This window comes from Lutra lutra, chromosome 11 (assembly GCF_902655055.1).
Source record: "Lutra lutra chromosome 11, mLutLut1.2, whole genome shotgun sequence".
NCBI lineage: Eukaryota > Metazoa > Chordata > Mammalia > Carnivora > Mustelidae > Lutra > Lutra lutra.
This window is the reverse complement of record NC_062288.1, coordinates 108,539,423-108,563,669: the sequence shown is the minus strand read 5'-3', so window position 1 is coordinate 108,563,669 and position 24,247 is coordinate 108,539,423. Positions and strand designations below refer to the sequence as shown.

Genomic DNA, 24,247 nt, shown 5'->3' with positions numbered 1-24,247 from the left:
TCCCCCAGCTGTGGGGCAGCCGCTGGTCCTGTGTCCTCCCCTCTCTTGCTGATCCAAGAAAAGTGGTTGGTTTTTCAATTTGATTCATTCGTTATCAGCATGAAGTGGCAACTTCCGTACCGCTTACAGCAGCACTAATTCCTCTTAAAGAAAAAATCAAAACAAAAGAGTAACCGTGGCCCTCGTGGGGGGATGACACCGTGGGTTCCGGCCAGCAGCTTCAGGGCCCCGTGTCCTTAAACGTGCTTCTCCCCTCCTGGAGTTCATGTCCCTCATCTGTTAATGGGAACTTGCTTCCATCCCAAGGTTCTTGGGAGAACTGAATGAATTTCGTGTCACGGTTTATTAAGTGGGGAGCCCTCCACCAAGGTTTTGAGTATCGCCACAGTCCCCTGAGCAGAATGGCTTTAGTGGACAAGGTGGGACTCAGAAGACACTTTCCCAGGAAATACCAAGAAGAAAACCTCTGCTTGCGACGTTTTACAACAGGTGGTTGTGAGCTTTGCCCTGAACCTCGAGACAGGGTGCACGTCTTGGGAGTGGGGCTTTGATGTCTTGCCATGCACTAGGGGAATAAATGGATTCTTGGACCTTATTCCCCATAAATCGGGGGTGGTTTCTAGTGATCTCTAACACGTTTGTTTCAAAGAAAGCCTTGGGGCACCGAGGTTAGGCCCCTGACCCTTAGTTTTGGCTCAGGTTGTGATCTTTGGGTCATGACTTCAAGTCAGTGAGAGTCTGCTCGGGATTCTCTCCCTCTCTCCCTGTGCCCCTCCCCCCCAAACAAATAAATAAGTCATAAATCAATAAAACAAAGAAAGCCTCAGGTTTCCACTTTTTATGGCGAGAACAGGCACGTCCTTGTCATCTGACAGAGGGCTGCCGGTCCCCAGGCTCCTGAAATCCTGCCGCAGCCCCAGAAACCACGCCCCCAGGTCAGGTCCCCTGGACTGGCCATCACACTCCAGCATGTCCCGCAGCGTGACGCAAGCACAGCCCTTAAGCCTTACTGGCCGCCCCACGGGGGGTCGGACTATGTGAGCCCTGGAGTCGGGAAGGGGCAGAGCCAGTGTCACCAGTGGTGGTCTTGTCTCTCGGGGGGCCCAATGCCCCTGCTCCACCTAGCCAGCCTCCCCCACTTCCTCCCCTCTATCCTGGAGCCTCAGGCTTCTCCTCCCCGAGCACTCCTCCGGCAGCTCCCACCTCCCTCTGAGCAGACTGCCCCTGCTCAGTCCTTCAGTCTGAAATCGGAGTGAGACACGCAGACTAGCCCTCCCTCGCTCGTTTCCCAGCTGTGTTTGGGTGCTGTTCACCCGACAGGACTTCATGCTCCCTGAGGACAGGAACTACGCCTTCCAGTTCAAGTGGGACCCATCCTGAGAAGAAGGGTCTGCGTGTCTGTGGTGTTTTCTCTGCCCCTGATGCAAAGGTACTTGCTGTTGAGCAGGTAAATCATTCTTCAAGGGTTCTGGGAGAAACCATTGTTTTCCCAACGGGGATGTGTGTGATGAAGGCATCTGTAGGTTCAGGAGAGAACGCCGCTGAGCTCCTGTGTCTTGAGTTTGCTGAAGGGAGGGGTGACAGGCAGCGCAGCTTTTACCAGAAAGCTTCTGAGACTGTGCTGGGGTGAGTCAGAGGTCTCTGGTCTGGCCAGCAATCTCTCAGCGCCTTCGGGCAAAGTGCACAGCTGGAAACCCAGCACACACTGCAGGCCAGCACGAACATCTCACAGAACCGCATTCTCCAGGCTACTCTTCTTCAGATTGGTTGCATACCCTACATACATTACATACATACATACATACATACATTACAACCCATACGGGTTGTAATAGGGTTACTGTATTGTATGTCCGCCAACCCTGGCCTCTTGAGGGAGAAAGGAGGAGCTAGTAATGAGGGCTCCGGACACCAGATGCAAGTCAGGCCTGGGCCAACCGTAGTCCGTGGTCACCCTAGTTATGACTCACTGTTTGGGCGACACTGGCTGGGCCCTCCATGTCCCTGAGAGGAGCTCTGTCTGCTGGCAACACCCACACAGACCTGCATTCGTGGACAGTGAGAAGAGGACATCACTTTGTCCACACACTTGCTGGGCAGCTCAGGAAGCAGGTCCCCGGAATGGGCTGGCAGGGAAGGACCAGCCTGGCCACCATCTCGGACATCGCCCCCTCCCAGGCAGGACTGCCGAGCAAAAGCTGGGCGGGAGTTTGCTGGCCCAGCCCGAAGTGACTCAGGGTGGAGGGTCCCCAATGCCTGCCCGTCCACCCTCACTGGCTCCTCAGACGTACTGAAGTGTTGAGAAGGGGGGTTTCCTGGACTTCTTTGTCTTCCTTCCTGATTTGCGATGATGGTGGTGAGAGACTTTTCCAAGGAAATCAGCCTTGACATGTGATCACAACACGTGGCTGTGTATCTGCGGGGGACCCAGGGTGGTCCTCCTGCTCAAGGGTGTGGAACTCGGCCATCGGGTCACATGCGCTGTGGCTCTCAGGACCCGAGCGGTACTGACAGCCATTTCTGTGCAAGGAAGCATCACGCCAGCATTGCCTGGGAGCGAAGGCCTCCAGCGGCCAGGCTGCCCCTCCCAGATCTTCCCCCTGGCCCTGCCGAGGCCGTGCTTCGCAGGGACTGTCCACAGGGGAAAGAAGACCACATTAAAGATACTGCATGACACACAAAGCAAATGTTTGCTGGTGATGGAAAATGAAATCCCAGGTTCCTGATGCATCCAACATCCAGGCCCCCTTCCCCTGAGATCTCTTTAAATGGAGCCGCCCCCTTGTCCCCGACCACCTGGCTCCCAGGGTGGCAGCCCAGGCCCTGCGCCCTCAGCTCCCCCAGCTTCCTGGCACAGCCACCTCGGACGCGGTCACAGCCCTCACGAGGTCCCCTGAGCCCCGCCTCACGCTCCCCGCCAGGCTGGGCTCCTCTGTCCCGCACCGTGCTTGCGGCTGAGAGAGGAAACCCACTACATCCGTCAGCGAAGAAAAGAACCTTCTCTACCGGCCCGCAGTGGCTATAGCGATCCACGAGCTGACTGGGCTTTTAGGTCTCACCCTTATCTGGGGATGGCAGGGACTTAATAATCTAGAGGCTGTTCTCCTGGAGCAACACCATTTTGTCCCCACACAGAAGCAGAGGTCCCCTCTGGTTCCTGCCAGTGCCCTGTGAACGGAGGCCTGCAGAGGGCATAGCCACAGCTGAGCAGGCCTGAACCCTCTGTGTTCTTAGGAAAATTGGGAAGAGGGGCAAGAGGGGGTGGGCGCAGGTGGCAGGACGGGTGCCTGCGCTTACGGGGCTCCAACCACCGCCGTGTGACCTGGCGAGGGCAGGACAGAGGCCGGGAGGGCGGCTTCCCGAGGAGGGGCCCCTGATTAGAGTGCTGTGTGCTGGGCAGGGGAAGGGCGGGACCTCAGAGACCGCCAGCAGCAGTGACGGAGCAGGTGGAGGCCGCCGTCTTGTTAGAGGGGCCTCAGGCATGAGGAGGGGTCTCCAGCCACCTCGGTGTGGCCCACGGCTCTGCCCACAAACAGAGGGGCCCTGCAGAGGGTTTTAAGCGGGCGCCAGAAGGGTCACGTGTACATGTTAACCCTGCCTGTGGTGTAGCCCCGAGGTTCAGAAAGGAGCCACATCTGAATCACTGCAGGGTCTGGTTCTGGGGCAGACAGGGGTTGATGGCCTCTGGGCGTTTGCTTTTGGACACGTTCCTGAGGGATGATGTCACTGCCGCTCTGGGGGTTGCACCGGGAGAACCACTGGTACACAGCACAGCATCGTGACCCCACGTGGACCAGAGCACGCGTCTCTGCAGGAGGGGGAACCAAGGCAGGAAGCCGGACTGGGAATCCGAGGCTGGGAAGACCCTGGAGCCTAGACCCAGACGCCCCGTGTAGACCCTCTATGCAGTTCCAGAAGCCACTTCTAATGAAAATGAATTTATTTTTTAAAGATTTTATTTATTTATTTGAGAGAGAACGAGTGAGAGAGAGCATGAGAGAGGAGAAGGTCGGCGGGAGAAGCAGACTTCCCGTGGGGCTGGGAGCCCGATGCGGGACTCCATCCTGGAAGTCCGGGATCATGACCTGAGCCAAAGGCAGTCACTCAACCAACTGAGCCACCCAGGTGCCCATGAATTTATTTTTTAAAGATTTTATTTATTTATTAGAGAGCTAGAGAGAGAGCACAAGTCGGCAGATCGGCAGGCAGAGAAGAGGGAGAAGCAGACTCTCCCCTGAGCAGGGAGCCTGATGCAGGGCTCAGATCCCAGGACCCCGGGATCGTGACCTGAGCCAAAGGCAGAGGCTTCACCCACTGAGCCACCCAGGCGCCCCCTAATGAAAATCAATTTAAAGTTGCATCAAAGATGGACATTTCCACACAGTTCTAGGGCCCATGTTCTAAACATGAATCCTTACTCTTCAGTTCTGTCCCCACCAGCAGCGACACAGGTCGGCTGTACACAGAAACCCCAGAAGTTGTTCGTCCGTGTCCTCTAGCAGAGCCCCAGACTGTGTCCTTGTGATTCGCCTCGTTCCCTTAGAAGTTGCCTGGGAGAAGTGTCCGGCCTGTTCCGCACAGCACGTCACCCTGTGGCTGTTAGCCTTGGTTCTGGGTTGCTCAGCCCTGGGGCTGTCCTGCGTTCTGTTCTGGTGAGACTTCCCGGAGCTGCGCACCTCTGAGGCCTCGAGCTTGTCCTGGACTGTGTTCGGGCGAGAAGCCCTTAACAGAGGCAATTTGCAAATAACCAGACCAAACCTTCTAAATGACTGAGCACATGAGAAATGTGAAATCTAAACCACTTTAAGCAAAGTAATACAGATTAAAATGTGGATATTCTTTTTTTTTTAAGTGGACACAGAAAAAACGTCTTAATTCATATTCTCTCAATTTCCAGTTCACGCGTTGTGTCCTGGGGTAGTCAGTCCAGGGGTGAAAATGTGCCTGCGAGCTCCTCGTGGGTGGGACCCTTCTCTTACTCTCCCTGTTCCCAAGGCACCTCGCTCAGTGTCTGGTTCCCAGCAAATGCCCGGTACCTGTGCTGAGCAGGGTGAATTAAATTAATGGCAATGCCAACTGCGTTCAGCAAGAAATAAAAATCTTCTGTAAGAAATTGGAGGTAAAACAATTCCCAGCACAAACCACTCGAAAATGCTAAATCAAGTGTAACCGTGTTGCTTGAAAATGCACAGCTGAGATTTCAAGAAAGTAAAGAATCACAGGCACATTGCCGAGCACCGGTGCAGCCCGCAGGGGCGGCTGGTTCCCGGCGCAGCAGCTGGAGCATCTGGAAGAGCTGGGGTGAGCCGCGCGCAGGTGTGGGTGGCGGGGGGCAGCTGGAGCGGAGAGCTGGACCGAACGTCTGACCGTGGAAGTGACGGGGAAAGTCTTCTTACCCGCCTTCGCTTTCCAGGAGGAAGATCCGAAGGGCGCGCCCTCCTGCAGGCCGGGTTCCCCATCTGGGTCTTTGAGAGGCTATACCAATTTCATTTTCTCATTAAATATTAACGAGAAACTCATTTTTTCCAAACTTTGCAGTTTACTTCTGAAATATGTCATTACCCATATTGAGTCTTCAATAATAAGGGTAATAAGGAGACAGAAACTCTCCTCCAAGGGCATCACCTTGGTGTAAAGAACAACACTGAGGCTCGGCGGGGTGTGCAGACCAGCCTGCAGGGTAGTAGCCCGCGGGTGCCCCACGAAGCTCCAGGAGCAGGCCTGTCCCTCCTGCCTCGGCCTGGACCTGGGTTTGCTCGCTGACCCCAGGGCAGGGGATCAGCTTGGTGCCTCCCTAGAGGGCACCATCCCCTCTGTAGGGTTTATACTAAGCTGGTGTGAACAGGGCTATGGAGAAATCAGGGCCAGTGCGGAATGTCCACTGGGTCCACACTCCTGGGCCAGTGCAGCATAAACCTGGGTAGGTCAGGACATAATTGCAAAACCATCCCCCTGTGGTTTCTGGGGCTCTCTCGTGGGAAGCAACCCCCCAACCCCTGTCTGGTATCAGCTTATTTTAAAAAATATTTTTTAGAACAATTTCAGCTTATTTTTAAAGAGCCCCCCATAATGAACTTGACATCGGCAGTTTCTCTCAGATTTGTGATGTGTGATCAGATGGCAAAGTGGGGGACCCTCAGATCACCCCCTCCCTGCTCCACAAAAAGTCACTCAGAATGAATTTTAAGGAAATAGGCGGGCATTTAAAGAGGTGAATAACGTGTTTGGGTTCAGAGTGGAGGTGGGCTGGTGCTGTCTGGCGTGCCCCGGGCCAGGCAGCGAGGGCCCCGCGTCAGGCGGCATCACTCCGGCCCAGGCTGACCGCCAGCATCTCTCCGTGCCTCTTCACAGATGACGTTCTACGTTCTGGTGAAAGCCATTTACACGCTGGGCTACAGTGTCTCTCTGATTTCCCTTACCACCGGAACCCTCATTCTTTGCCTCTTCCGGTAAGTATCAGAAATGAGCAATTCTGCTGTCTGAGACCAGAAATTGTAGGTTCAAGCCAGGTAGGCCCATCAGAGGAGGAAAGAGATTCACTGTCTCCAAGCCGGCTCTCTCTCTGTTACACCCGGAAAACTCCCTTGGAGAATCCCACGTGCTAATATTTACATTTCTGTTTACATAGTCCGCATTTCTTATATAAAGGGACAATGCCGGCTTTGGATACGAATTCCGTTCAACTGCTGCTACTGAGTACCCAGCCGTTGCGCAAATCCTTTGGAAATACAGAAGCACGTGAGCCTGCCCTCGCCGTCCAGCAAGTGGGGGACATGCTCCTACGCTTTGGGCGTCATTTCCTGACGGCTCTGAATCAAAAGTCAAAGTCAAAACAAATATCAGTTAGGTTTTCTGCAGAGCAGAATTCAGGTGGAACAAGGGAATTAGAAACAAAATGTTCTGAGCACTTTTTAGAGAAGCAAGATGTCACATGAAGTGAAGTTCAAAGGCGGGTCATTTGACACGGTCTTGCAGGAAATTTGCTGCAAAGATGTTCTCTTCACATCTGTGAAGTGGGCACAGGCCGTCGCAGCCCTGTTTGCTTACACTCTCACTCTGAAGTCCTGCTCCGGGACTCCAGCCTCAGGAGATGGAAATAAAGGAACAAGTTTTACCTACAGGAACAGTTACCATAATACAAAACTGAAAACATCCTAAACATTCAGTAAAGAATAGTAACTTCCATAAAAACGGAAGAAGCCTTAAGATTAAATCTGATTATTAAAGTGTTCATTGCTCCCTCCACCCCACCCCTCCCCACCTCACCCCTTCCCTTCCCTCACCCCTCACCCCTGCCTCCCCTCCCCCACCCCACCTCACCCCATCCCTTCCCTCACCCCTCACCCCTGCCTCCCCTCCCCCACCCCACCTCACCCCATCCCTTCCCTCACCCCTCACCCCTCACCCCTGCCTCTCCCTCCCCCATCCCACCTCACCCCATCCCTTCCCTCACCCCTCACCCCTGCCTCCCCTCCCCCACCCCACCTCACCCCATCCCTTCCCTCACTCCTCACCCCTCACCCCTGCCTCTCCCTCCCCCACCCCACCTTACCCCATCCCTTCCCTCACCCCTCACCCCTGCCCATCTCCACCGCAGGAAGCTGCACTGCACCCGGAACTACATCCACCTGAACCTGTTTGTCTCCTTCATCCTCCGAGCCGTCTCCGTGTTGGTCAAGGACGGTGTGCTGTACTCCAGCTCAGGCACAGGGCACTGCCCCGACCAGCCGTCCTCCTGGGTAAGGCTGCCACTGGGACCAGGGTCCTCGCACTGAGGGGATGGTGGCTGGTGTGAACTGCAGCCCCACAGACCTCCGTCCTCGCCACCCGGGCCCTTTGTCTCTCCCCACCTGACACTGGGATGAAGTCTCACAGCTTGTGCTCGGGGCTAACGGCAAGGGTCAGGCTGAGCAGCATAGGGGCTGCCCGAGGGGCTGGGGCTCAGAGCAGGCCCAGGTTGGCAGGTGAGACTAGGATGTGTCCCAGGCACCTTCCTGGGCTGGGAGGTCGTGGGCCACAAGCGCTCACCCCCAGGCAGAGCCGGGAAAACACGAGGGCGCCTCCCCCACGGGATCCGCGGCAGCAGCTCTGGGCTGGAAAACCCAACGTGGGTGGGGAGGCACAGTGTCAGTGTCTTCACCCCGCATCTCCCAGATGCGAGAAAGAGAAGCACCCGTGGACTGTTGGAGGGAAAGTTCCCATGGGGGGCATGAGCCCCCCGCACCCACCAGGAGCCCCGTGGCCTGTCTGTGACCACGCTGGGCCCAGCTGTCCGCCATGAGGAGGAGCATGCTAGTTACTTCTACGGCTGTGCTCTCCTATGCCAGGCTCCCACCCAGGCTGCGCTGGTGCTGAGCATGGGCCTGCGGTGCTGGGCTGGGCTGCACGCTGACCGCGCCCCTCTGATACGGGGGTCCATCTGAGTCCTTCCTAGGGCTGCCTCGGGACCTCTGGCAGGCACCCGGGCTCCGGGCCATCCGGCGGTCGGTGTGACTGCAGCTTCCTGGGCAGCCCTCTCTGCATGAGGAGCCGGGACGCTGGCCACTGTCCTCTCAGGCTCCGGGCAGCTGGATCTGTCTACTGGCGCTGTTGCCCGGGACGGAATAGACTTGAGTTAATTCAGTTTTCAGATAGGAAAGCCTTCTAGAACACCGCAGAACACCAGCGTTTCGCAGGCCTGCCGGTAAATAGATTTCTGGGGCCAATCTGCTCATGACATACTCGGACTGAGTCAATCAGCAGAGTTTGCCATAATAAAAGTAACACAAGACCCTTCACCCGGCAGACCCCCAGCCCACGTGGGAGTCAGAGTCCCTGGGGTTCTTGCCTCACAATGGAGTCTCTGACGTGGGCGACAGGCATGAGCCCCAGTGCCACTCTGGGTTCTTCTTTTGTTGAGAAGCCTCCTTTCCCTTCTCCAGGGATCTCAAATCTCTGCTCAAAGGAGCCCCCCTTCCTGAGCTTCTTATTAAGGGCCTGGTGAGCCTAGTGGGCTACAGACCCCCACCATCCAACCCAGGCCTGTGCTCCCAGCCACGCAGACGAGACCCGGCGGGCTCCTCCCTGAGGGGTGGGGGAGTGACAGCAGCCCAAGGGAATGAGAACCCCGCCACGGCCACCCGGCACCACCAGCGCCTTTGCTGAAGGTCACTGACCCCCCTGCCCACCTGGGGTTGGGGCTTCACCTCCCTACTTCTTGACAGCCTTCCAGTGCCAGGCTGGACGCTGCTGGGGAGGCCCTGTGATTCAGAAGAGCCTCTGGCCCATTTGTGCGGGAGGACACAGGGCTCCTGGGTTGGATGGGGCTGCGGTCAGCGTTCAGACAGCACGTGTCCCACACCCCCTGGCACTGAAGTTGTCCAAGGATTCAGGGCTAAGGACTCAGGTGTGAGAAGCAGGGAGCAGGTGCAGAGTCCCCCTGCCCAGTTCCCAGAGGGGTCCCCAGAGGGCTGCACCCCTCCATCAGGATGTCACCAGGATGTGCACCAACAGAGGAAGGAAGGGTGGGGGACAGAAGGCAGGAGAAAAGGAAGGAGGAAAGGAGGGGACTGGGTCTTCCCTCTTCTTGTCCCCAGAGAAGGCAAGGTTTGGAGTAAGTTAGTCAGAGATACAGGCAGACCTCAGCATGAGGACCAGAGAAAACCTCTTTTCTTGCAGTTGCATTTTTTGGACATTTTGGTTCTCAGCTGGGTACCAAACCAACATTATTCTCACAAGCAGAACCCTGGGGGCATCTCCCCCCAAGTAGGCTGAAGGGTCTGTTTCTCAAGATATTTGGAAGAGCCGAGCACACGGCAGAGTCTATTTCCTCCCAAGAGGAGGCTTCCCCTCCCACGGGCCCACTCTCCCCACGTACCCTGAACACAGCGCTGAGCCCCGGGCTCTGTGTGTCTCCTCCTGGCTGCCCCGGGGTGGGGGGCTGCAACCCCGGCAGCTAATTCTCACTGAGACCAGAACGAACGACATGTGTGGTCGATGGGGACTCTGAGAAACCTAGCTTCGAGCTTTCCGAGGTGCTCCCCGTGAGCCTGAGCCCCCGGGAGGGGTCAGGTGGGGTGTCCATGGTGGAGGCCGTGGCCCAGCACGTGGCTCTGATGTCACATGTGGAACCACCGCACCGATGACAGGGACCACAACTTCCAGCAACACGAGTCTCTGCTCATGTTCTGGCTTCTGTCCGACGGGACGCCGCCATGCAGGCTGCCTCGAAAGGTTCTGTGTTCTACAGTTGCAATGCAGGTGACTGCGCAGCTCTCCCGAAAGTCGGAACAGCTGTGGGCTGTGTCCCTGGCGTCCCAGGGTCAGTGGGCTCCGAGCACCTCCCCCCACACCCCGAGCACACACCCGCGTCCCAGTGAGTGGCCCTCAGTGAGTCCCAGGCTCACCGCGGCTGGTTTTCCTGTTCCCACAGTGCGTCGTTAGTGCGTCTCTCCACTTAGGGTGCGGGGGCATGACGTTCGGGGGGACCTATGTGCCAGCCCCGCTCCCGGCCCCTCGGGCCTCGGGCACTCAGCCTCAGGAAGCAGGAACTGGTAGCTGCAGCCCTGAAGACAGTGGGGCAGCCCCGCAGACAGTGGGGCTTGCCGCACTGAGGACAGAGAGAGCTGGGACGAGGTTGGGGTGGGAGCACGGTGAGCGCGGGAGGCAGGGGGCTGGTGCCACAGGTCGCCTGGCTGAAGCTCCTGGAGGCCCCGGGAGCCAGCTTGGAAGGGCTGCCATGACTTTCCCGTTAGCACCAGCACCCCCAGACATGCACGTCGGTATATCCATACACGCGTGTATAAAAGCACACGTGCATACACACGTGTGTGCAGACACCACATACGAGGTGCGTGCCTGTGCAGACGGACAGGACTCCTCCTCGTGTGGAAGTGTGTCCGCAGACACGCTCACGTGTCCATATGAAGAGACACCCATGTACGTAAAGTTGCCTCTCTCCGTGAGGGAGTGTGTGTAGATGTCTGCCTGTACACGTATGTAGTTTGTACGTACACGTATGTCGTGTCGGAGGGCAGCAAAGCTGCAGGAGAGAAATGAAGTCCTGTTCTTCAGCACACGTTCGCAAACTTGCTGATTAAAATCCTCAATTTCATGTTTTTTCAAGAGGCTGAAACAGCTGTGGGACTCTACGAAAGTCTGCGGGGTCGGTCTCACAGACCGCCTGGTTCCTCCCAGGAAGAACTCTCAAGATGCCGGGAACATAGCGTGCTCGAGGGACTCTCTCATGCTGCCCTTTGTTGTTCTGCCTCTTGCTGAGTGGGTGACGAGGACAAACAGAGGAGGGCGAGGGGGTGGGCAGAGGATGAGGACCGGACGTGCAGCGGCAGGGGAAGGGCAGGCGGGCAGGCTAACCGCCGCGACCCCACAGCCCACTGCTGTCCGAGTGGCCGTGTGCATCTCCTTCCGCCCGTGTTTATCCTCCAATGAGTTCTGCCCCAGGGCTGTGGCTGCCGAGGGCCTCGTGTGAGCACAGTGCCCGACACCGCTGTTCGGTACCCTCGGGTCCTTCCACAGATGCACACGCGCCTTCTGTCCTAGAGCTCCTCCGCCCACTGTGAGCTGTTGTGTCCAACGGGGTCCGTGCTCTCTGTCTCTGTCCCTGACATTCCAGGTCGGCTGCAAGCTGAGCCTGGTGTTTTTCCAGTACTGCATCATGGCGAACTTCTACTGGCTCCTGGTGGAGGGACTGTATCTCCACACCCTCCTGATGGCCATATTCTCCCCCAGCCGGCGTTTTGTGGCCTACCTCCTGATTGGATGGGGTAAGGACTGTTTCCCCCGTGCATGCCCGATGCCCCAGCAGCCACCTGCCAACGCTCCAGGTGCCTAATTTCCACTGCTCTCACCTAGAAATGCAGACCTTTTAGCTCAGAAAAACCCTTTGCTGCCCCATAGGATGACCTTCTGGTTAGATTAGGAAGAGTCTTCCTAGCACGACTAGTTTCCTGGAGGCAGCACCCTCATATTTCTAGAAACCAGGAACCTAGTATAAAACTGCTATAAACTTCCTGGGGCACAGCCTGTGCTGGAAAGTCAAAAAGAAGTGCCGTGGAGGAGAAGGGCAGGGAGCCCTTCTCACAGGCGGTCCTGGCAACCCACCAGTTACCAGGACCTTCACTGGCCAGAATTGGAAGGGGCATAAGCAGTGGTCCCCCCAGGCGCACGGTGAGAGGCACCCTTGCCGTCATTGCTCCCACACTCCAGCAGCAACACTTAGGATGCACGGCGAAGCTTTGCCGGCCTGTTGGGCTTCAGGTTGCAAACCCACGTGTATCATCACTGCTTTGTAATGAGCATAAACGTCTGTGCGTTTATGAAGCATTTCCACTTGACCCTTCCATCAGAAAGCCCTCATTCTTGCTGCCCCTGGTGGATGAGGGTGCACACTTCTGTCCCTGTGGGCGGTCCCTGTTAGCTCGCGTGGGCTTGTGGATAACCAGGTGACTTTGGTTTATGGCAGGCATCCCCACCATCTGCATAGCTGCATGGACGGCAGCCAGGCTCTCCTTAGAAGACACAGGGTGAGTGCTCTGTCCAGCCTCTGCCCGTAAAATGAGATGGACCAGTCCTGGCCAAGTTGCCGGCATCGTTAAGTTTTCGGAAACTAGAAAGAAGCTCGCTCTTTGGGTGGAAGGAGGATTTGCATTTGTGGCTGCAGCTGAGCGAAGAGCTACACAGGCAGTATTTGAGCACCCCGTGTATGAGAAACCCTCGGACCTCATGACAGTTCGCTGGGGCGACCGTACTTGGAGAAGATCCGTGTGAGGGATGGGCATTGAACCAGGTCCTGCAGCAGAGCTGGGATTGGGATGAGCCAGGCAGAGGTGGGAGCAGCACCTTAGGTAGAGGAAGCAGTGTTCACAAACGGGAACCGAGCAGAACGCACGCACTGTCTGCCTGGGGCCAAGTGTGGAGAGGTGACCGCTGAAGACGAGGTTAAAATGGCCAGCAGGAGTGCAGCTCTCTGAGATAGTTCTCTAAAACGCAACAGAGCAGGGTCTGAAGTTCTGTTTTCTGTTTTTAATCAACCCAGTGTATAGCTGCGTCAGGGCCCCAGACACAGGCACCAAGATCAGGGGCCCAGAATCAGTCACCAGGCTCCCACCATGAATGTTGTGCCTCATGAAGGGCTCTCCGGGTCTACCATTTCTCTACTAGTGGTAACAAACCACCCTAAAACTCAGCGGCTTACATAATTGCAGTTTCTAGGGTGTGTTCCTGTGCCCTGGCAGCTTGGACAGACTCACGTGGCCTTCTTCTGGCCGCTGCCTGGCTTGCTCACACACTGGGCACCTGCTGGGTTGGCCTAGGGCTGGCGGGGCTGGGACAGCACCAGCTGGCAGGCTCCCTTCTGTCCTGCAGGTTCCAAGTGCTCCACATCCTATTGCCAAAACTAGCGAGGACTGTGAGGCGAGGGCTGATCTCTGCCCTTGCTGGGAGGGGCTGCAGAGCCCCACTGGGGGTGGGGGTAACGGAGGGAACGATGGAGACGTTGCAAGCACCCTCCCCCAGCTTGCTACTGGAGACAGCCCTTACGCTGGAAACCGGAGTGAAAACATTGCTGGACAGACATTCCTAGCTGTGCCTGCCTCAGTTACTCCAAAGACATTTTAAACCTTCATTCAAGACACAAACACAAACCATTCAGGAGGGGAGAAGAAATTAATTTTCAGGAGAAAAACTCCCCTTTGTCGGATGCTGGCCAGAGTGAGCATGAGATCCCCCAGCTCCCTAGTTAGGGGCCTTCCGTGGGGCTTGGTCTCCCCGTTGACCTGCCTGCGGGAGTTCTGCTCTGGCTTCACATCTCCGTTAGCAGACTTCTGTGTCAGGAGGAGTGAGGTCACTGGCCAGGGACGATTCCAGCCAGGTCTGTAAGTGCGGAGCAGCTCTGCTCTCACAGCAGCCACCTGCCCGTCCCAGTCCTGCGTGCGCCATCCCGCAGAGGGGCCTCGGAACATACCAGGCCCAGAGGCCCGTGTGGCTGGAGGGCCAGCCCGGTTTGGCCAGCCCTGCATAAGAGGCACATCCACAGGCAGTGCGTGGACCCTCCTGCCCTTGCTTTGTGCATGAATCAGAGGTGACGTGATTTTCCTTCTCTCTTTTCTCTAGTTGCTGGGATACCAATGACCACAGTGTTCCCTGGTGGGTTATACGAACACCAATTTTGATATCTATTATAGTAAGTAATTTCTGTATGGAAGCGTGAGCTAGCCATTGGGTTGCACGCGTGGGCAGAGAAGAAGCCCACGTCGCTGTTTTACATAAGAATAGCCCGTCCCACTTGGACTCGTGAGAGACACGGTGGCCTAGCTCCTTCCCTCTGCCCTGGACTCAGTCCCCTCCAGGAGGAAGGCTCAGTGAAGGGGGAGAGAGTGGGGAGAGAGAGGCAAGCTCTCCAGAGGGGTGGGCGGGAAGGAACCCTGCAGGGAGTCGGGGCCAGCCCTGCACTGATCTGGAGCTGAGTCACGTTGTCCCCCTCCCCTCTCAGGACTGACGCCCCTGCAGCCAGGGTCCTGAGATCGGGAGACCCAGTCCGCTGCAGCCGCCGCCACCAGCTGGGCAGGGCAGAGGGGAGGAGAGCCGGTTCTGCGGGGCTGAGCGGCAGACAACCTGGCCACACCCACCTCCCCACTGGGAGCTCACACACACATGTGGTCTCTTTGTGCAGGTCAACTTTGTCCTTTTTGTTAGCATTATACGGATTTTACTACAGAAGCTGACGTCCCCAGATGTCGGTGGCACTGACCCGTCACAGTACAAGTGAGTATGTGTGTGGGTCCCAGAGCCCAGCTGCCCTCACAACCACCCGTGGCCTGGAAACCCAGAGTCGGGGAGGACGTGCCTCTGTGCACTCAGCGAAGGCCCAAGTTCACCGCTGTGGGTGCGGGACTGTGCTTGTGGCTGGGGTGGTGGTGTCTTCTCCCAGGCAGGTGACAGTGGCTCCAGTCGAGCCCCTCCCCTTGTTTCAGCACGGACACCCTCTAGGGCTCACGGAAGCCCTCTGCCCGCTTTCCTGATTCGTAATCTGACTTTTTCTCCTCGACCACTCATTCTCTGTATTTCATGCTTGGCTCTTCGTTCCCCATCAGACCACAGGCTTCCTGCTGGCATCTAAGGCCAGGCCTCGTACTGAATAATAATTCGTGGTTTATTGGCCGAATGATTACATGATGGTTTTCATCATGTCCGTTCAATGGGAAAGAGATCAGAGATCAAGTACACATCACAGTCATCTGGCTAATTAATGAGGACCTGGAGACTCGATAAAAGAACGTAAAGATTCTATAAATTTCTGTCCAGAACTTACAAAGAAAACGCCCACAACTTATTATCAAGTAGAACTAGCTCAGCACGGGGTGGCTGGTCCAGCCAGTGGGGGCCCCAGACTCAGACAGACAGCTGGAATCACAGCCGCCTGGAGCTGTGCGACCCTGGGCCGGTGACATGACGACAGCCAGGGGTGTGCCTGGCAGTGGGACAGGCAGCATCATTGGTGGCCAGGGGCCCTGTGCTGGGCTGACACACCAGATGCAGGCCGGGGGGATGTGACCTCACTGCTCTGGGCCTCAGTGTCCTCATCTATAAAGTGGAAATAATGATCATCATTTCTAAGGAGGGTAAATACAGTTAGTACTGGAAAGACATTTAGTGCCGGCACCAGTAAGTGTTGTGGGGAAATCTGTGCACAGATCCTTCTGACCATGCCCTAGGCTACAGACAACCCAAGGCATCCTTTTCCCTGCCCACTCGATTCAAGGAAGCTACACAGAAGGCCAGACCTAGAGATGGGATCCCACATCAGACCACAAAGGACAAAGCCATGTCGTCCCATGCAAGCAGCACCTGTCCTGGCCCCTGAGCCCGCCCGCACCCGCAGCAGGGACAGGACAGCTCTCAGTTGCTCTTCGAACTCAGTTTTGATTTTCAGCTGGTCTTGTTTAGCTTCTGTGCTGACCTTTTCTTTGGGGTCTTAGAGATATATGTTTTTATTTTAGAAACAAAATTAAGTAGGAAAATATAATCTGTTCTTTTCCCAGGATGACGAAAGAAACAGAGCATGTCTGCAATGTTGACCTCTGGTTGTATCTTGATGTCTTTTCTCTGGAACTATCTTTATAACAGTAACAAACGCCCCCGAACAGGGTCCCAGAGGTCCAGCCTCGCTAGAAATCTGTCTCCAGAAATGAACATGATAGTGATTCCAGATGTACCTAAGGGAATTCAGGCAGACTCTGTGCCTCACACTGAACTGAAGGGCACAGCTCCCTACACAGCTGCCTTCTGCTCACCAGCCTAGTGCTGAAACAGGATGAAATGCAGCGACCTTGTGAGGCTAGATGTTTGCATCTGCAAGGAGACAGCGGTGTGACGCCCACGATGGGCCTTCCTTGCCGACAGGGCTGGACCATGTCCTGCCGCACAGCGACCCGGGCTTCTGGGGTTTGCATGGACGGCCTGAAGCAGGGACGTCCCACTTGTAAACACCGCAGGACATGGTTCATTTGTGAGGGAAATCAAGAGAAATGGACACATTTCTAGAACTTACATCCCAGGCTCTGAGCGTTAGGTTCGAGGTCAGTGCCTCAAAAATATGTTAAGAAGTTCGTGACTTTTTTTAAGCATTGGATTAGGGCCAAGGAAGAGGAAAAGGTGGGGGAGGGGCAAAGTGGAGCCTTCTCGCTGGGTTCCTTCTGGATCAGGCCGCCGGGTCCCTGCAGAGGCTACCGGATGTTCATTTAGGGGCCTTGGTATGCACACACATCACCGGGTGGCCTGACTTGGCCCGGGGCCAAGATCCTCCCTGATGTGCTCCCAGGGGACTCCAGTGCCCCTGACAAGCCCCCGGGGACCCCAGTGCTCCTGTCCATGCTGGAGCTGCAAGGATGAAATCTGGCCACAGACCAGAACGACCCAAGAGGCTGTTAGAGCAACCAGCACCGGTCCCACCGCGGGGACCTGGTTTAGTTGCAGTGAGGAGGCAGGCTGGACTGAGGACTCTAGAAAGTTCCATGGATGGCTCTCACACGAAGCAAGGAGAGGCCCCAGCTCAGAGCAGTGACTCTCCAGGTGGGATCCAGACAGCAGAGGCAGCATCTCTAGGAACCTGAGAGCCCGCAGCGCAAAGGTGGGGCCAGCAACCGGCCTTCGAACATGACCCCCAAGCGGTCCTGGTGCCGCTCCAGCGTAGAGAACGGAGACTGGGTTTGCCAGGGCATGGGGAGAGCAGCTAAAGGAAAGGGGGCCGTGAGCTCGGTGGTCTTTCTTCCAAGCTAGAACCCAGCGAGCAGGAAGCTGCATTTCGATCAGGGAGGGCAGTGACTCCCCGATGGACAGAACAGTTACATCGGGTCCAGGTCAACCAACCCCACCGAGCTCGGGGCACCCAGACCCCGGGGCGCCCGTCCCACTGCCACACTGTGCTCGGGGGGCTGCCCCCCTGCTGATTCTGCTCCTGTGAACACAGAGTCAGACTTGACTGCCATTGCTGGGAAGCTGCCCTCAGACGGATGTCCTTGCTGGGGGCCCGGCAGGAGGTCTCGGAGGTCCTGTTTGTCACCGTGCCGGCACGTTCTGCCTGCGGCTGGGCGGGGGAGGCTGGTTTTACTCCGTCTGTGAGCAGCAGGGCTCTGCGGGTGAGACCCTGGCCCTGGGCCAGCGAGTGCCCCCCCGCCCTGCCACTCCCGGAGCCCAGGGCCGGCCCCGCGCTCAGCGTCTGTCTGTCCCGCAGGAGGCTCGCCAAGTCCACGCTGCTGCTCATCCCGCTGTTCGGAGCCCACTACATGGTGTTTGCCGTGCTTCCTATCGGCGTCTCCTCCAAGTATCAGATTCTGTTTGAGCTGTGCATGGGATCATTTCAGGTGCGTGTGGGAAGGGACGGTTCCTCCTCCGCGCGTCAGGGCGCGGCTCTGACAGTCCTTTCTCACTTGCAGGGCCTGGTGGTGGCTGTTCTGTACTGCTTTCTCAACAGTGAAGTAAGTGTTCGTCACAGCTCGGGGGACGCGTGTGGGTTCCCTGACGCGCCCCGCGACCTGCAGGAGAGCTCAGGTCTTCTGTCCTGGTAGCCCCATTCACTGAGCCTGTCTCCCCGCACCAGGCCAGCCTCCCACAGGCCGGCTTGAGAAAGCTCCCCAGCTGGCGGGTGGAGAGGGATCCTGCCCTCTGCGTGGCCCCGGCCTTACTCCTTGACCCCGGATATCAGGCCACACAGACCCCCATGGGGAGGGGCGGGCCCAGGGATGGGAGCCCTGCTCCCTGAGCTCCCTGCCCACAGTCAGTGAGGATGCACGTGCGTGAGTCCCCCAGAGCGGAGCCCTGGTCTGCTTGTTCCCATGTGCCTTCCCCTGCCAGGCCTCATGTGGCCGCCAGCCCCAAGGCTTCCAGCCCTGCACCCCTCTCTCCCTCAGCTCAAATGCCCTCCGGGAGCCTGCTCCCCTTCCGCTGCTCTGGGGGGCCCCCGAGTCCTGACCCCACCTGGCTCCGAGCACCCTTGCCTGCTGCTGCCCGTCCTCCCTCCTCCTGGCTCTGGCCACCTGGCTGGCCGCATCTTCCGTACTGCAGCTCCCCCGGAGCAGGGCCGCGGCGGCGCTGGCTGTCCCCGGGCGTGTGTCGGCTCCCACGTCCGCCTGACCCCCGCTTCCTCGTTGCCTCATCCTCGCCCAGGTGCAGAGCGAGTTGAAAAGGAAGTGGCGCGGCCTGTGCCCCGGATGGCCCTGCGGCCTGGACCATAGGCTCCGCCGCGCGTCTGTCTCGAGGAACGACTGGGAGAACGCCCTGCAGTTCCACCGCGGCTCCCGTGCCCCATCCTTCCTGCAGACGGAGGCCTCGGTCATCTAGATGGGCGCCCCATTGCAGATGGACGGACGTGGGCAGCCGCAGGCCGGCCTCCCCCGGCGGGAGAGCCCTGGCGGGTGACTCAGGTGACTCCGCAGAGCTGGTCTCTGCCTGTCCCCTCCGTGGAGCTGGGGTTCCGTGGGCACCAGCTGGGACTTCAGTCTGATCCCTGTTAAACGTCAGTATGTAGGCAGTTTTGCTCGTAATGCTGTTTGGCCAAGTAGAGGGACCTGTTTTCAGAGAGAACAGGGAGACAGAAGCGGTCTCTGAAATGGGACACAGTGGCCCAGAACTTGGCTCCATCCACTCCACCCTGGAAGGAAAAAAGGTGGGTTTCTAATGGTGCCAGTTCTGGGCAGGGGGCAAAGGCCTGAGCTGGGGGCTGGAGCTTCCCCCTGCATGACCCCCAGCTCTGGCCTCCCCTGCCCAGTCCTCAGTAGGGCAGCATTCTCATCTGCCAGACACAGGCACAGCACAGCAGAACCTGCCCTGCTGGGTGCCCCTGCTTGTCCCCACCTGCCCCAGGGCCGCCCCTACCTGCTGGTCCACCAGGAAAAGTGCAGAGAAGGGTGTCAGTTGACAACGGCAGCGAGTGGCGTGTCACCCCGCAAGGGCACCAGAGCCTAATGAGACTCCCCCTGAGACCACGTCGGGCCTCCTCCCCACACAGGCATGAGAAGGTTGGGTAACCTGCGGCCCAGCTTGCAGGACCTGGTCATCAGGGCAACTACAACGCCAGGCATTTTATCTGGAGCAGAAAGCTATTCTCCTTTTAATGAAATAATCTTTTAATGAAAATAATTTTAAAGTCCATTTCTGCTTAAATGGAGGTTATTCTAACAAAATATAAAAATGTGTTGAGCGCTTCTGTCCACCATGGCAAACAGCAGCCCCGGTTTCCAGTTCCCCCGATGTCTACAGATTCGGGAGCTGGTCTGAGTGCTGAGCAGCTGCAGAGAGAGCAGACAGCTGGCCTTGCAGCACCAGACAGACGGATGATCTGCCCAAACCCCGTCCAGCTGCCTCAGCTGCTGCACTCAGCAATTCGACCCCATTTATGTTCCTGGCGCCCCCAAACCTGAGGCCATGAAGTCTTCTTCCTGAGGCAAAGCCTGGACAAACAGGGACAGCAGAGCAGCTGCGTGCAGAGGTCACCTGAGCTGGGGCCCCCTCCTCAGATGAGTCACTGTCACCAGATCCCCATGACCAGCTAAGAGCCAGACCCGGGTTTACATGGGGCCATAGGTTGTGCTCAGCCCTGGACGTGCCTCTTCCTTGCTGGCCTGCACCAAGGCCCCGCGGGCGTGGACTGGTCTGTCTTGCCTGGGAAAGGGGAGGAGGCCGGGAGATCAAATGTTTCCTAAGAGCAGAGCGGGGGTCCAAGAGTCAGCACACTGGTCCTAACCTGCTGTAATGTGTGTGGGATGTCCACAATCCCTGTGTGCAGCACTTCAGTAAAACCTAAGTTCCTGTCCAGAGGCTCTAGACTGCTGGTCTGCAGGTCCCAGGCCCTTGGCTCTCCCGCAGAGGGCAGACTCACTGTGCTCAGCGGAGGGCCGTCACCGTCCCTGGAGCTCTCCCTGCAGGACCAGCGAGCTGCATGGAGGAAGGAGAGCGGGAGGCACATGGCACCTTCAAGGCCCTGGAAGCAGCCACCTCTCCCAGGGAGCTGAGGCCACCCACCAGGTTGACCTCCTCAGGGCACCCAGGGAAGCGGGAAGTGGCCACCCAGCATCCAGCGGCTCCGGCAGCCACCCTAGCCACCCTAGCCGAGAAACAGGGGCAGAGCTGACACATATGTGCACGCCCGTGTGTGTCTGCGAGCGCCCCAACCCCATGCGCCTCAGGCCCGTAAGATCTGCGTCAGCACCGTCCGTGCTCAGCCCGTGCTCCCCTCCGGAGGAGCAGGGCACGCCGTGGAAAGCAGACTAGCAGAGCCAGGATGGAGGTCCACTGGGGAGGAGGGCAGGCTCGGCACAGCGCCGGGTTGGGGGGTACGGTGCCCCCGGGCAGGGAAGGTGGAGAGATCAGGGAGGACCTGGCCCCGATACTCAAGGAGGACAGCGGTATGGGCTTGCGTCCCCTGCCACACTGAAGGGGACCCTCTCCACGGCAGGCCTGCTCCTTTCTTAGCAAAAAAGGCAGCTTTTAAGGGGCCTTTTTTCAGGTTTTCAGGTAACAGAGATTATACAGAGGACTTATAAAAGTTCGAGTATTATAGGGAAATATTACCAACAGTAATCTATCGAAAAGTCTCTGAATCGCGTCTTCCATCGGCTCTTCTCCCTTCTGGGACTAACAGATCTTCCCGGTATTTTCCTCTATGTGTGTGCAAACCTCTCCCTCCCCTTCTGCCTTTCTTCTTCTCCATGGAAACGAGGCCGTACTGTGCGGAAGCCTCTGCAACTTGCCTCTTTAGTGAAGACAGGTCGTGTGACTCTGGCCTGTCCACCCACAGACACGCTCCTCACGGTAGGACAGTCCCCAGCCCTGGTTCCCCCATCCCTCCCTCCCGATACAAGTTGAGGTGTCGCACGAGCATTTGTGCGCATGCCCAGGGATTCCCCCAGAACAGGGTCTCCCACGTGCTGGCCACAGCCAGGCGCAGTGGGCCAGCGGCGGGAGGTACAGCTCCCTCCGTGGCAGATAGGACGGTCCCCACCCACCAACCCCAGCATCACTGACATTTCCTCTCTTCCCAGCCCCAATCTGCCTGCCTCCAGGCACGAGCCACAGGAGCACCTCCCCCTTGGTTCTGCATTAATGCGGAGCCTGACCTCCCATGAGACGGCCGCCCCCAACCCCCGGCCCCCCTGGCAGGCATTCCCCCCACCCCACAATGCAGGTCAGCTGCTCTTTTACAAACCGACTTCTTTATTCCTGGGAAATGGGGGCCGAGACTCAGCAGAGACCGTGGGTGGTTTGTGTCACAACTGACAAGCACTTAAAGAGGCACCCCTCGGCTTGTGGACCTTACCAAGGACTTAGGGCATCTTTTATACAGAAAAGTGTTCTTTGGAAGATGGAAAGACGCTCGCTTCCTTCATCGTCTCTAAAGGTTTCCTAGGGAAGTAGAGCGGGCAGAAGTGGTCTGCAGATTAGCTCCTCAAAATGAAAAACAGTCCCACCTCCTCCTGTCTCCAGATGCCCTAGATGGAGCCCTGAGCGGAAGGTCAGCAGGTTGTAGCCTGAACACTGACCCCTCAGCTAGCACAGGACCTTTGCTAAAGCTGCTTATGTTCAACACCCAGAACTGAAGAAACAATAGGGGGAAGTAAACAAAACAATGGGATCACGTAGGACCCGCTCTCTGTGTAAAATTCCGGGTTATGCATACCCTCTCCTGGGCTGAAGGTTGTAGGTGATCAAGTCAAAGACAACAGTCTATAAACTCGACACCTTCGAAACACAAGATTTTATAGTTTAAATAATTATAATTATAAATCTAGAATATGCAAATTTTGTTATTTTGCAATTCACAACGTAAATAACTACAATTCCTTTCTGATTTGAAAACACACTCCACTAAAGCCTCATTTCAAGGTCACTCATAATTCTGCAGAGTTTCACGCAGCTTGAGTAGATTACGGTCTCCCAAGTCTGTCAACCTGCAGTGAGAAAACCCTTATCTATTATTAGCTCTATGGAAGCTGGAGGTACGTAGGACATGATCTCTGCACGCTTAATTCCAGTTTTCGTGTATGAAACATGCACGCACACACACACACACACACACATGCTTGGATAGGATGCGTTCCCATGGGGGCACTCCTGCCTGCCTCCCTGCTGCTGTCTGGGTAGGATTTTGTCTGGCTTCACACACGCTTCTCTTTTCTCCCTCCTTGTCAGACAGCCTCTGGGGCTCTGAGATGGGGGACCTGCACTCCAGGCCTTCCCCTGGGCGGCGTTGATGACCCAGCCCAGGCGCAGCTCCACGCTGAGAACGAGAACTAAGGGAGAAAGGAGACTGGGAGCTACCACCACACACAAGGGGCCTCTGTGGTGTAAGAAAATGCGTGAACTGCTCAAATTCCTGGGGATGCACAGATTGTGCTTTTGATTACATGTCGCACTTCCCTGGGAATGAGACCACGGACCATGGATCGATACGTGTATCTGGTCTGCACTGTGTCCGAACCCCCATGTCCACTGTCCGCCTGTCCATCTGGCCATGTGACCGCTCATGGCTCTGCAAGACAAGAGTTCAGCAAGGCAAAGAGGGTTTTGAGGAAAAGACAGGCGTTAAATGAGGTTACAGGGGATATGTGGGATTTATAAAAGGGAACAACTTGAAAATAGGGTGATGTGGCTAATGCAGCTTGCCAAGGGGCTCCGCTCTGCTGCGTCCAGGAAGGCAGCAGGAGGTGTGGTCAGACGGACAGGCTCCAGACGCCCCTAGTAGATGAAACGGGCTTTCTTCTGAAGACTGGGAGCTTCCCAAGTCTTTTGAGCTGGGGAATGACAAGGCTGAGGCTGTGTTTCAGAGGCGGACTGATGGCTGGGAAAGAGGCAGTGTCGTGGAGCATCTGTGAGCTTGGTCTGCACAGGACAGGAAGGAGGGCACTGGCTATTGAGGCCGGAGCCGGGGAGCCACACCTGTGGTAGGACAGTTTGCTAAGAGGCAACACCGGGATCACAGGAGAGTCCCTGGACGCCCACATGACAGTGAAGCACACTGTGGGCCAGAGGTCACCGCGTTCACGCCATTTACTCTGACACTTTCAGAATAAAATGAATGCGAGGCTTTCTCAAATAGTAGTCTGGCTGACAGAATTAGCAGCCTGCAGTTCCTCCTGTCCTGCGGGAGTTTTTCTTAGAAAGGAGGGTGTCCGAGGGCCAGGCGGGAGAGAGGCTCTCCCTCCATTCTCCTTTGTTGACGCAACAGCATCTCAAACCACTCACATCATAAGAGACATGGAGGAGAGACACTGGGGATCACGTGGGTTTGCACAACCCCAAGCCAAGCTGATTCTGAACGTGCTTTCGGTGATGTAAGAAACCACAAAGAAAGAGATCTACTCAACTAGATTCAGGCCGAAACAAAGAAAGAGCATCCAGAACGAATCTGAGTCAAACCCAGCGAGCAATTCTGGGCGCCACCGGGTCTCCAGCTCAACAGACCATAGCTCAAACCTGGGACCCCGATGTGACCACCCTCCCTGACCTACACTCGCTGTCAAGCTAGATACACAATAGGCTCCCCTAAGCAACGTCAAAATGTGTGTTTATAGAAGTTAAACCCCAGAATCCTATTTGGGGCATTAGGGGTATGTGGGGCTGTGAAGGGAGGGTCCGTCAGTGAGAATTACCCTCCAGATTCAGTAGCTAAAGTTAAGGTCAGATTGCCAGGCCGATGTCAGGAATCGCGAAGTCAAGACAGAGGCAGCCAGGGGTGGAGGGGAGGTCACGGCCCACA

General features: G+C 56.8%; 1 protein-coding gene across 1 annotated transcript in view; it reads left to right on the top strand.

The window, feature by feature from the left end:
- The window catches only part of VIPR2 (vasoactive intestinal peptide receptor 2), a 55,871-nt gene extending 36,193 nt beyond the window's left edge, over positions 1 to 19,678 (top strand). The window contains exons 5-13 of the mRNA XM_047695135.1: positions 6,352 to 6,449; positions 7,598 to 7,739; positions 11,612 to 11,762; positions 12,461 to 12,521; positions 14,110 to 14,179; positions 14,669 to 14,760; positions 17,729 to 17,858; positions 17,931 to 17,972; positions 18,661 to 19,678. Of these exons, the coding sequence (XP_047551091.1) occupies positions 6,352 to 6,449; positions 7,598 to 7,739; positions 11,612 to 11,762; positions 12,461 to 12,521; positions 14,110 to 14,179; positions 14,669 to 14,760; positions 17,729 to 17,858; positions 17,931 to 17,972; positions 18,661 to 18,834 (960 nt within the window). The 3' untranslated portion in view covers positions 18,835 to 19,678. The remainder of the gene's footprint in view (positions 1 to 6,351; positions 6,450 to 7,597; positions 7,740 to 11,611; positions 11,763 to 12,460; positions 12,522 to 14,109; positions 14,180 to 14,668; positions 14,761 to 17,728; positions 17,859 to 17,930; positions 17,973 to 18,660) is intronic.
- Positions 19,679 to 24,247: the final 4,569 nt, after the last annotated feature.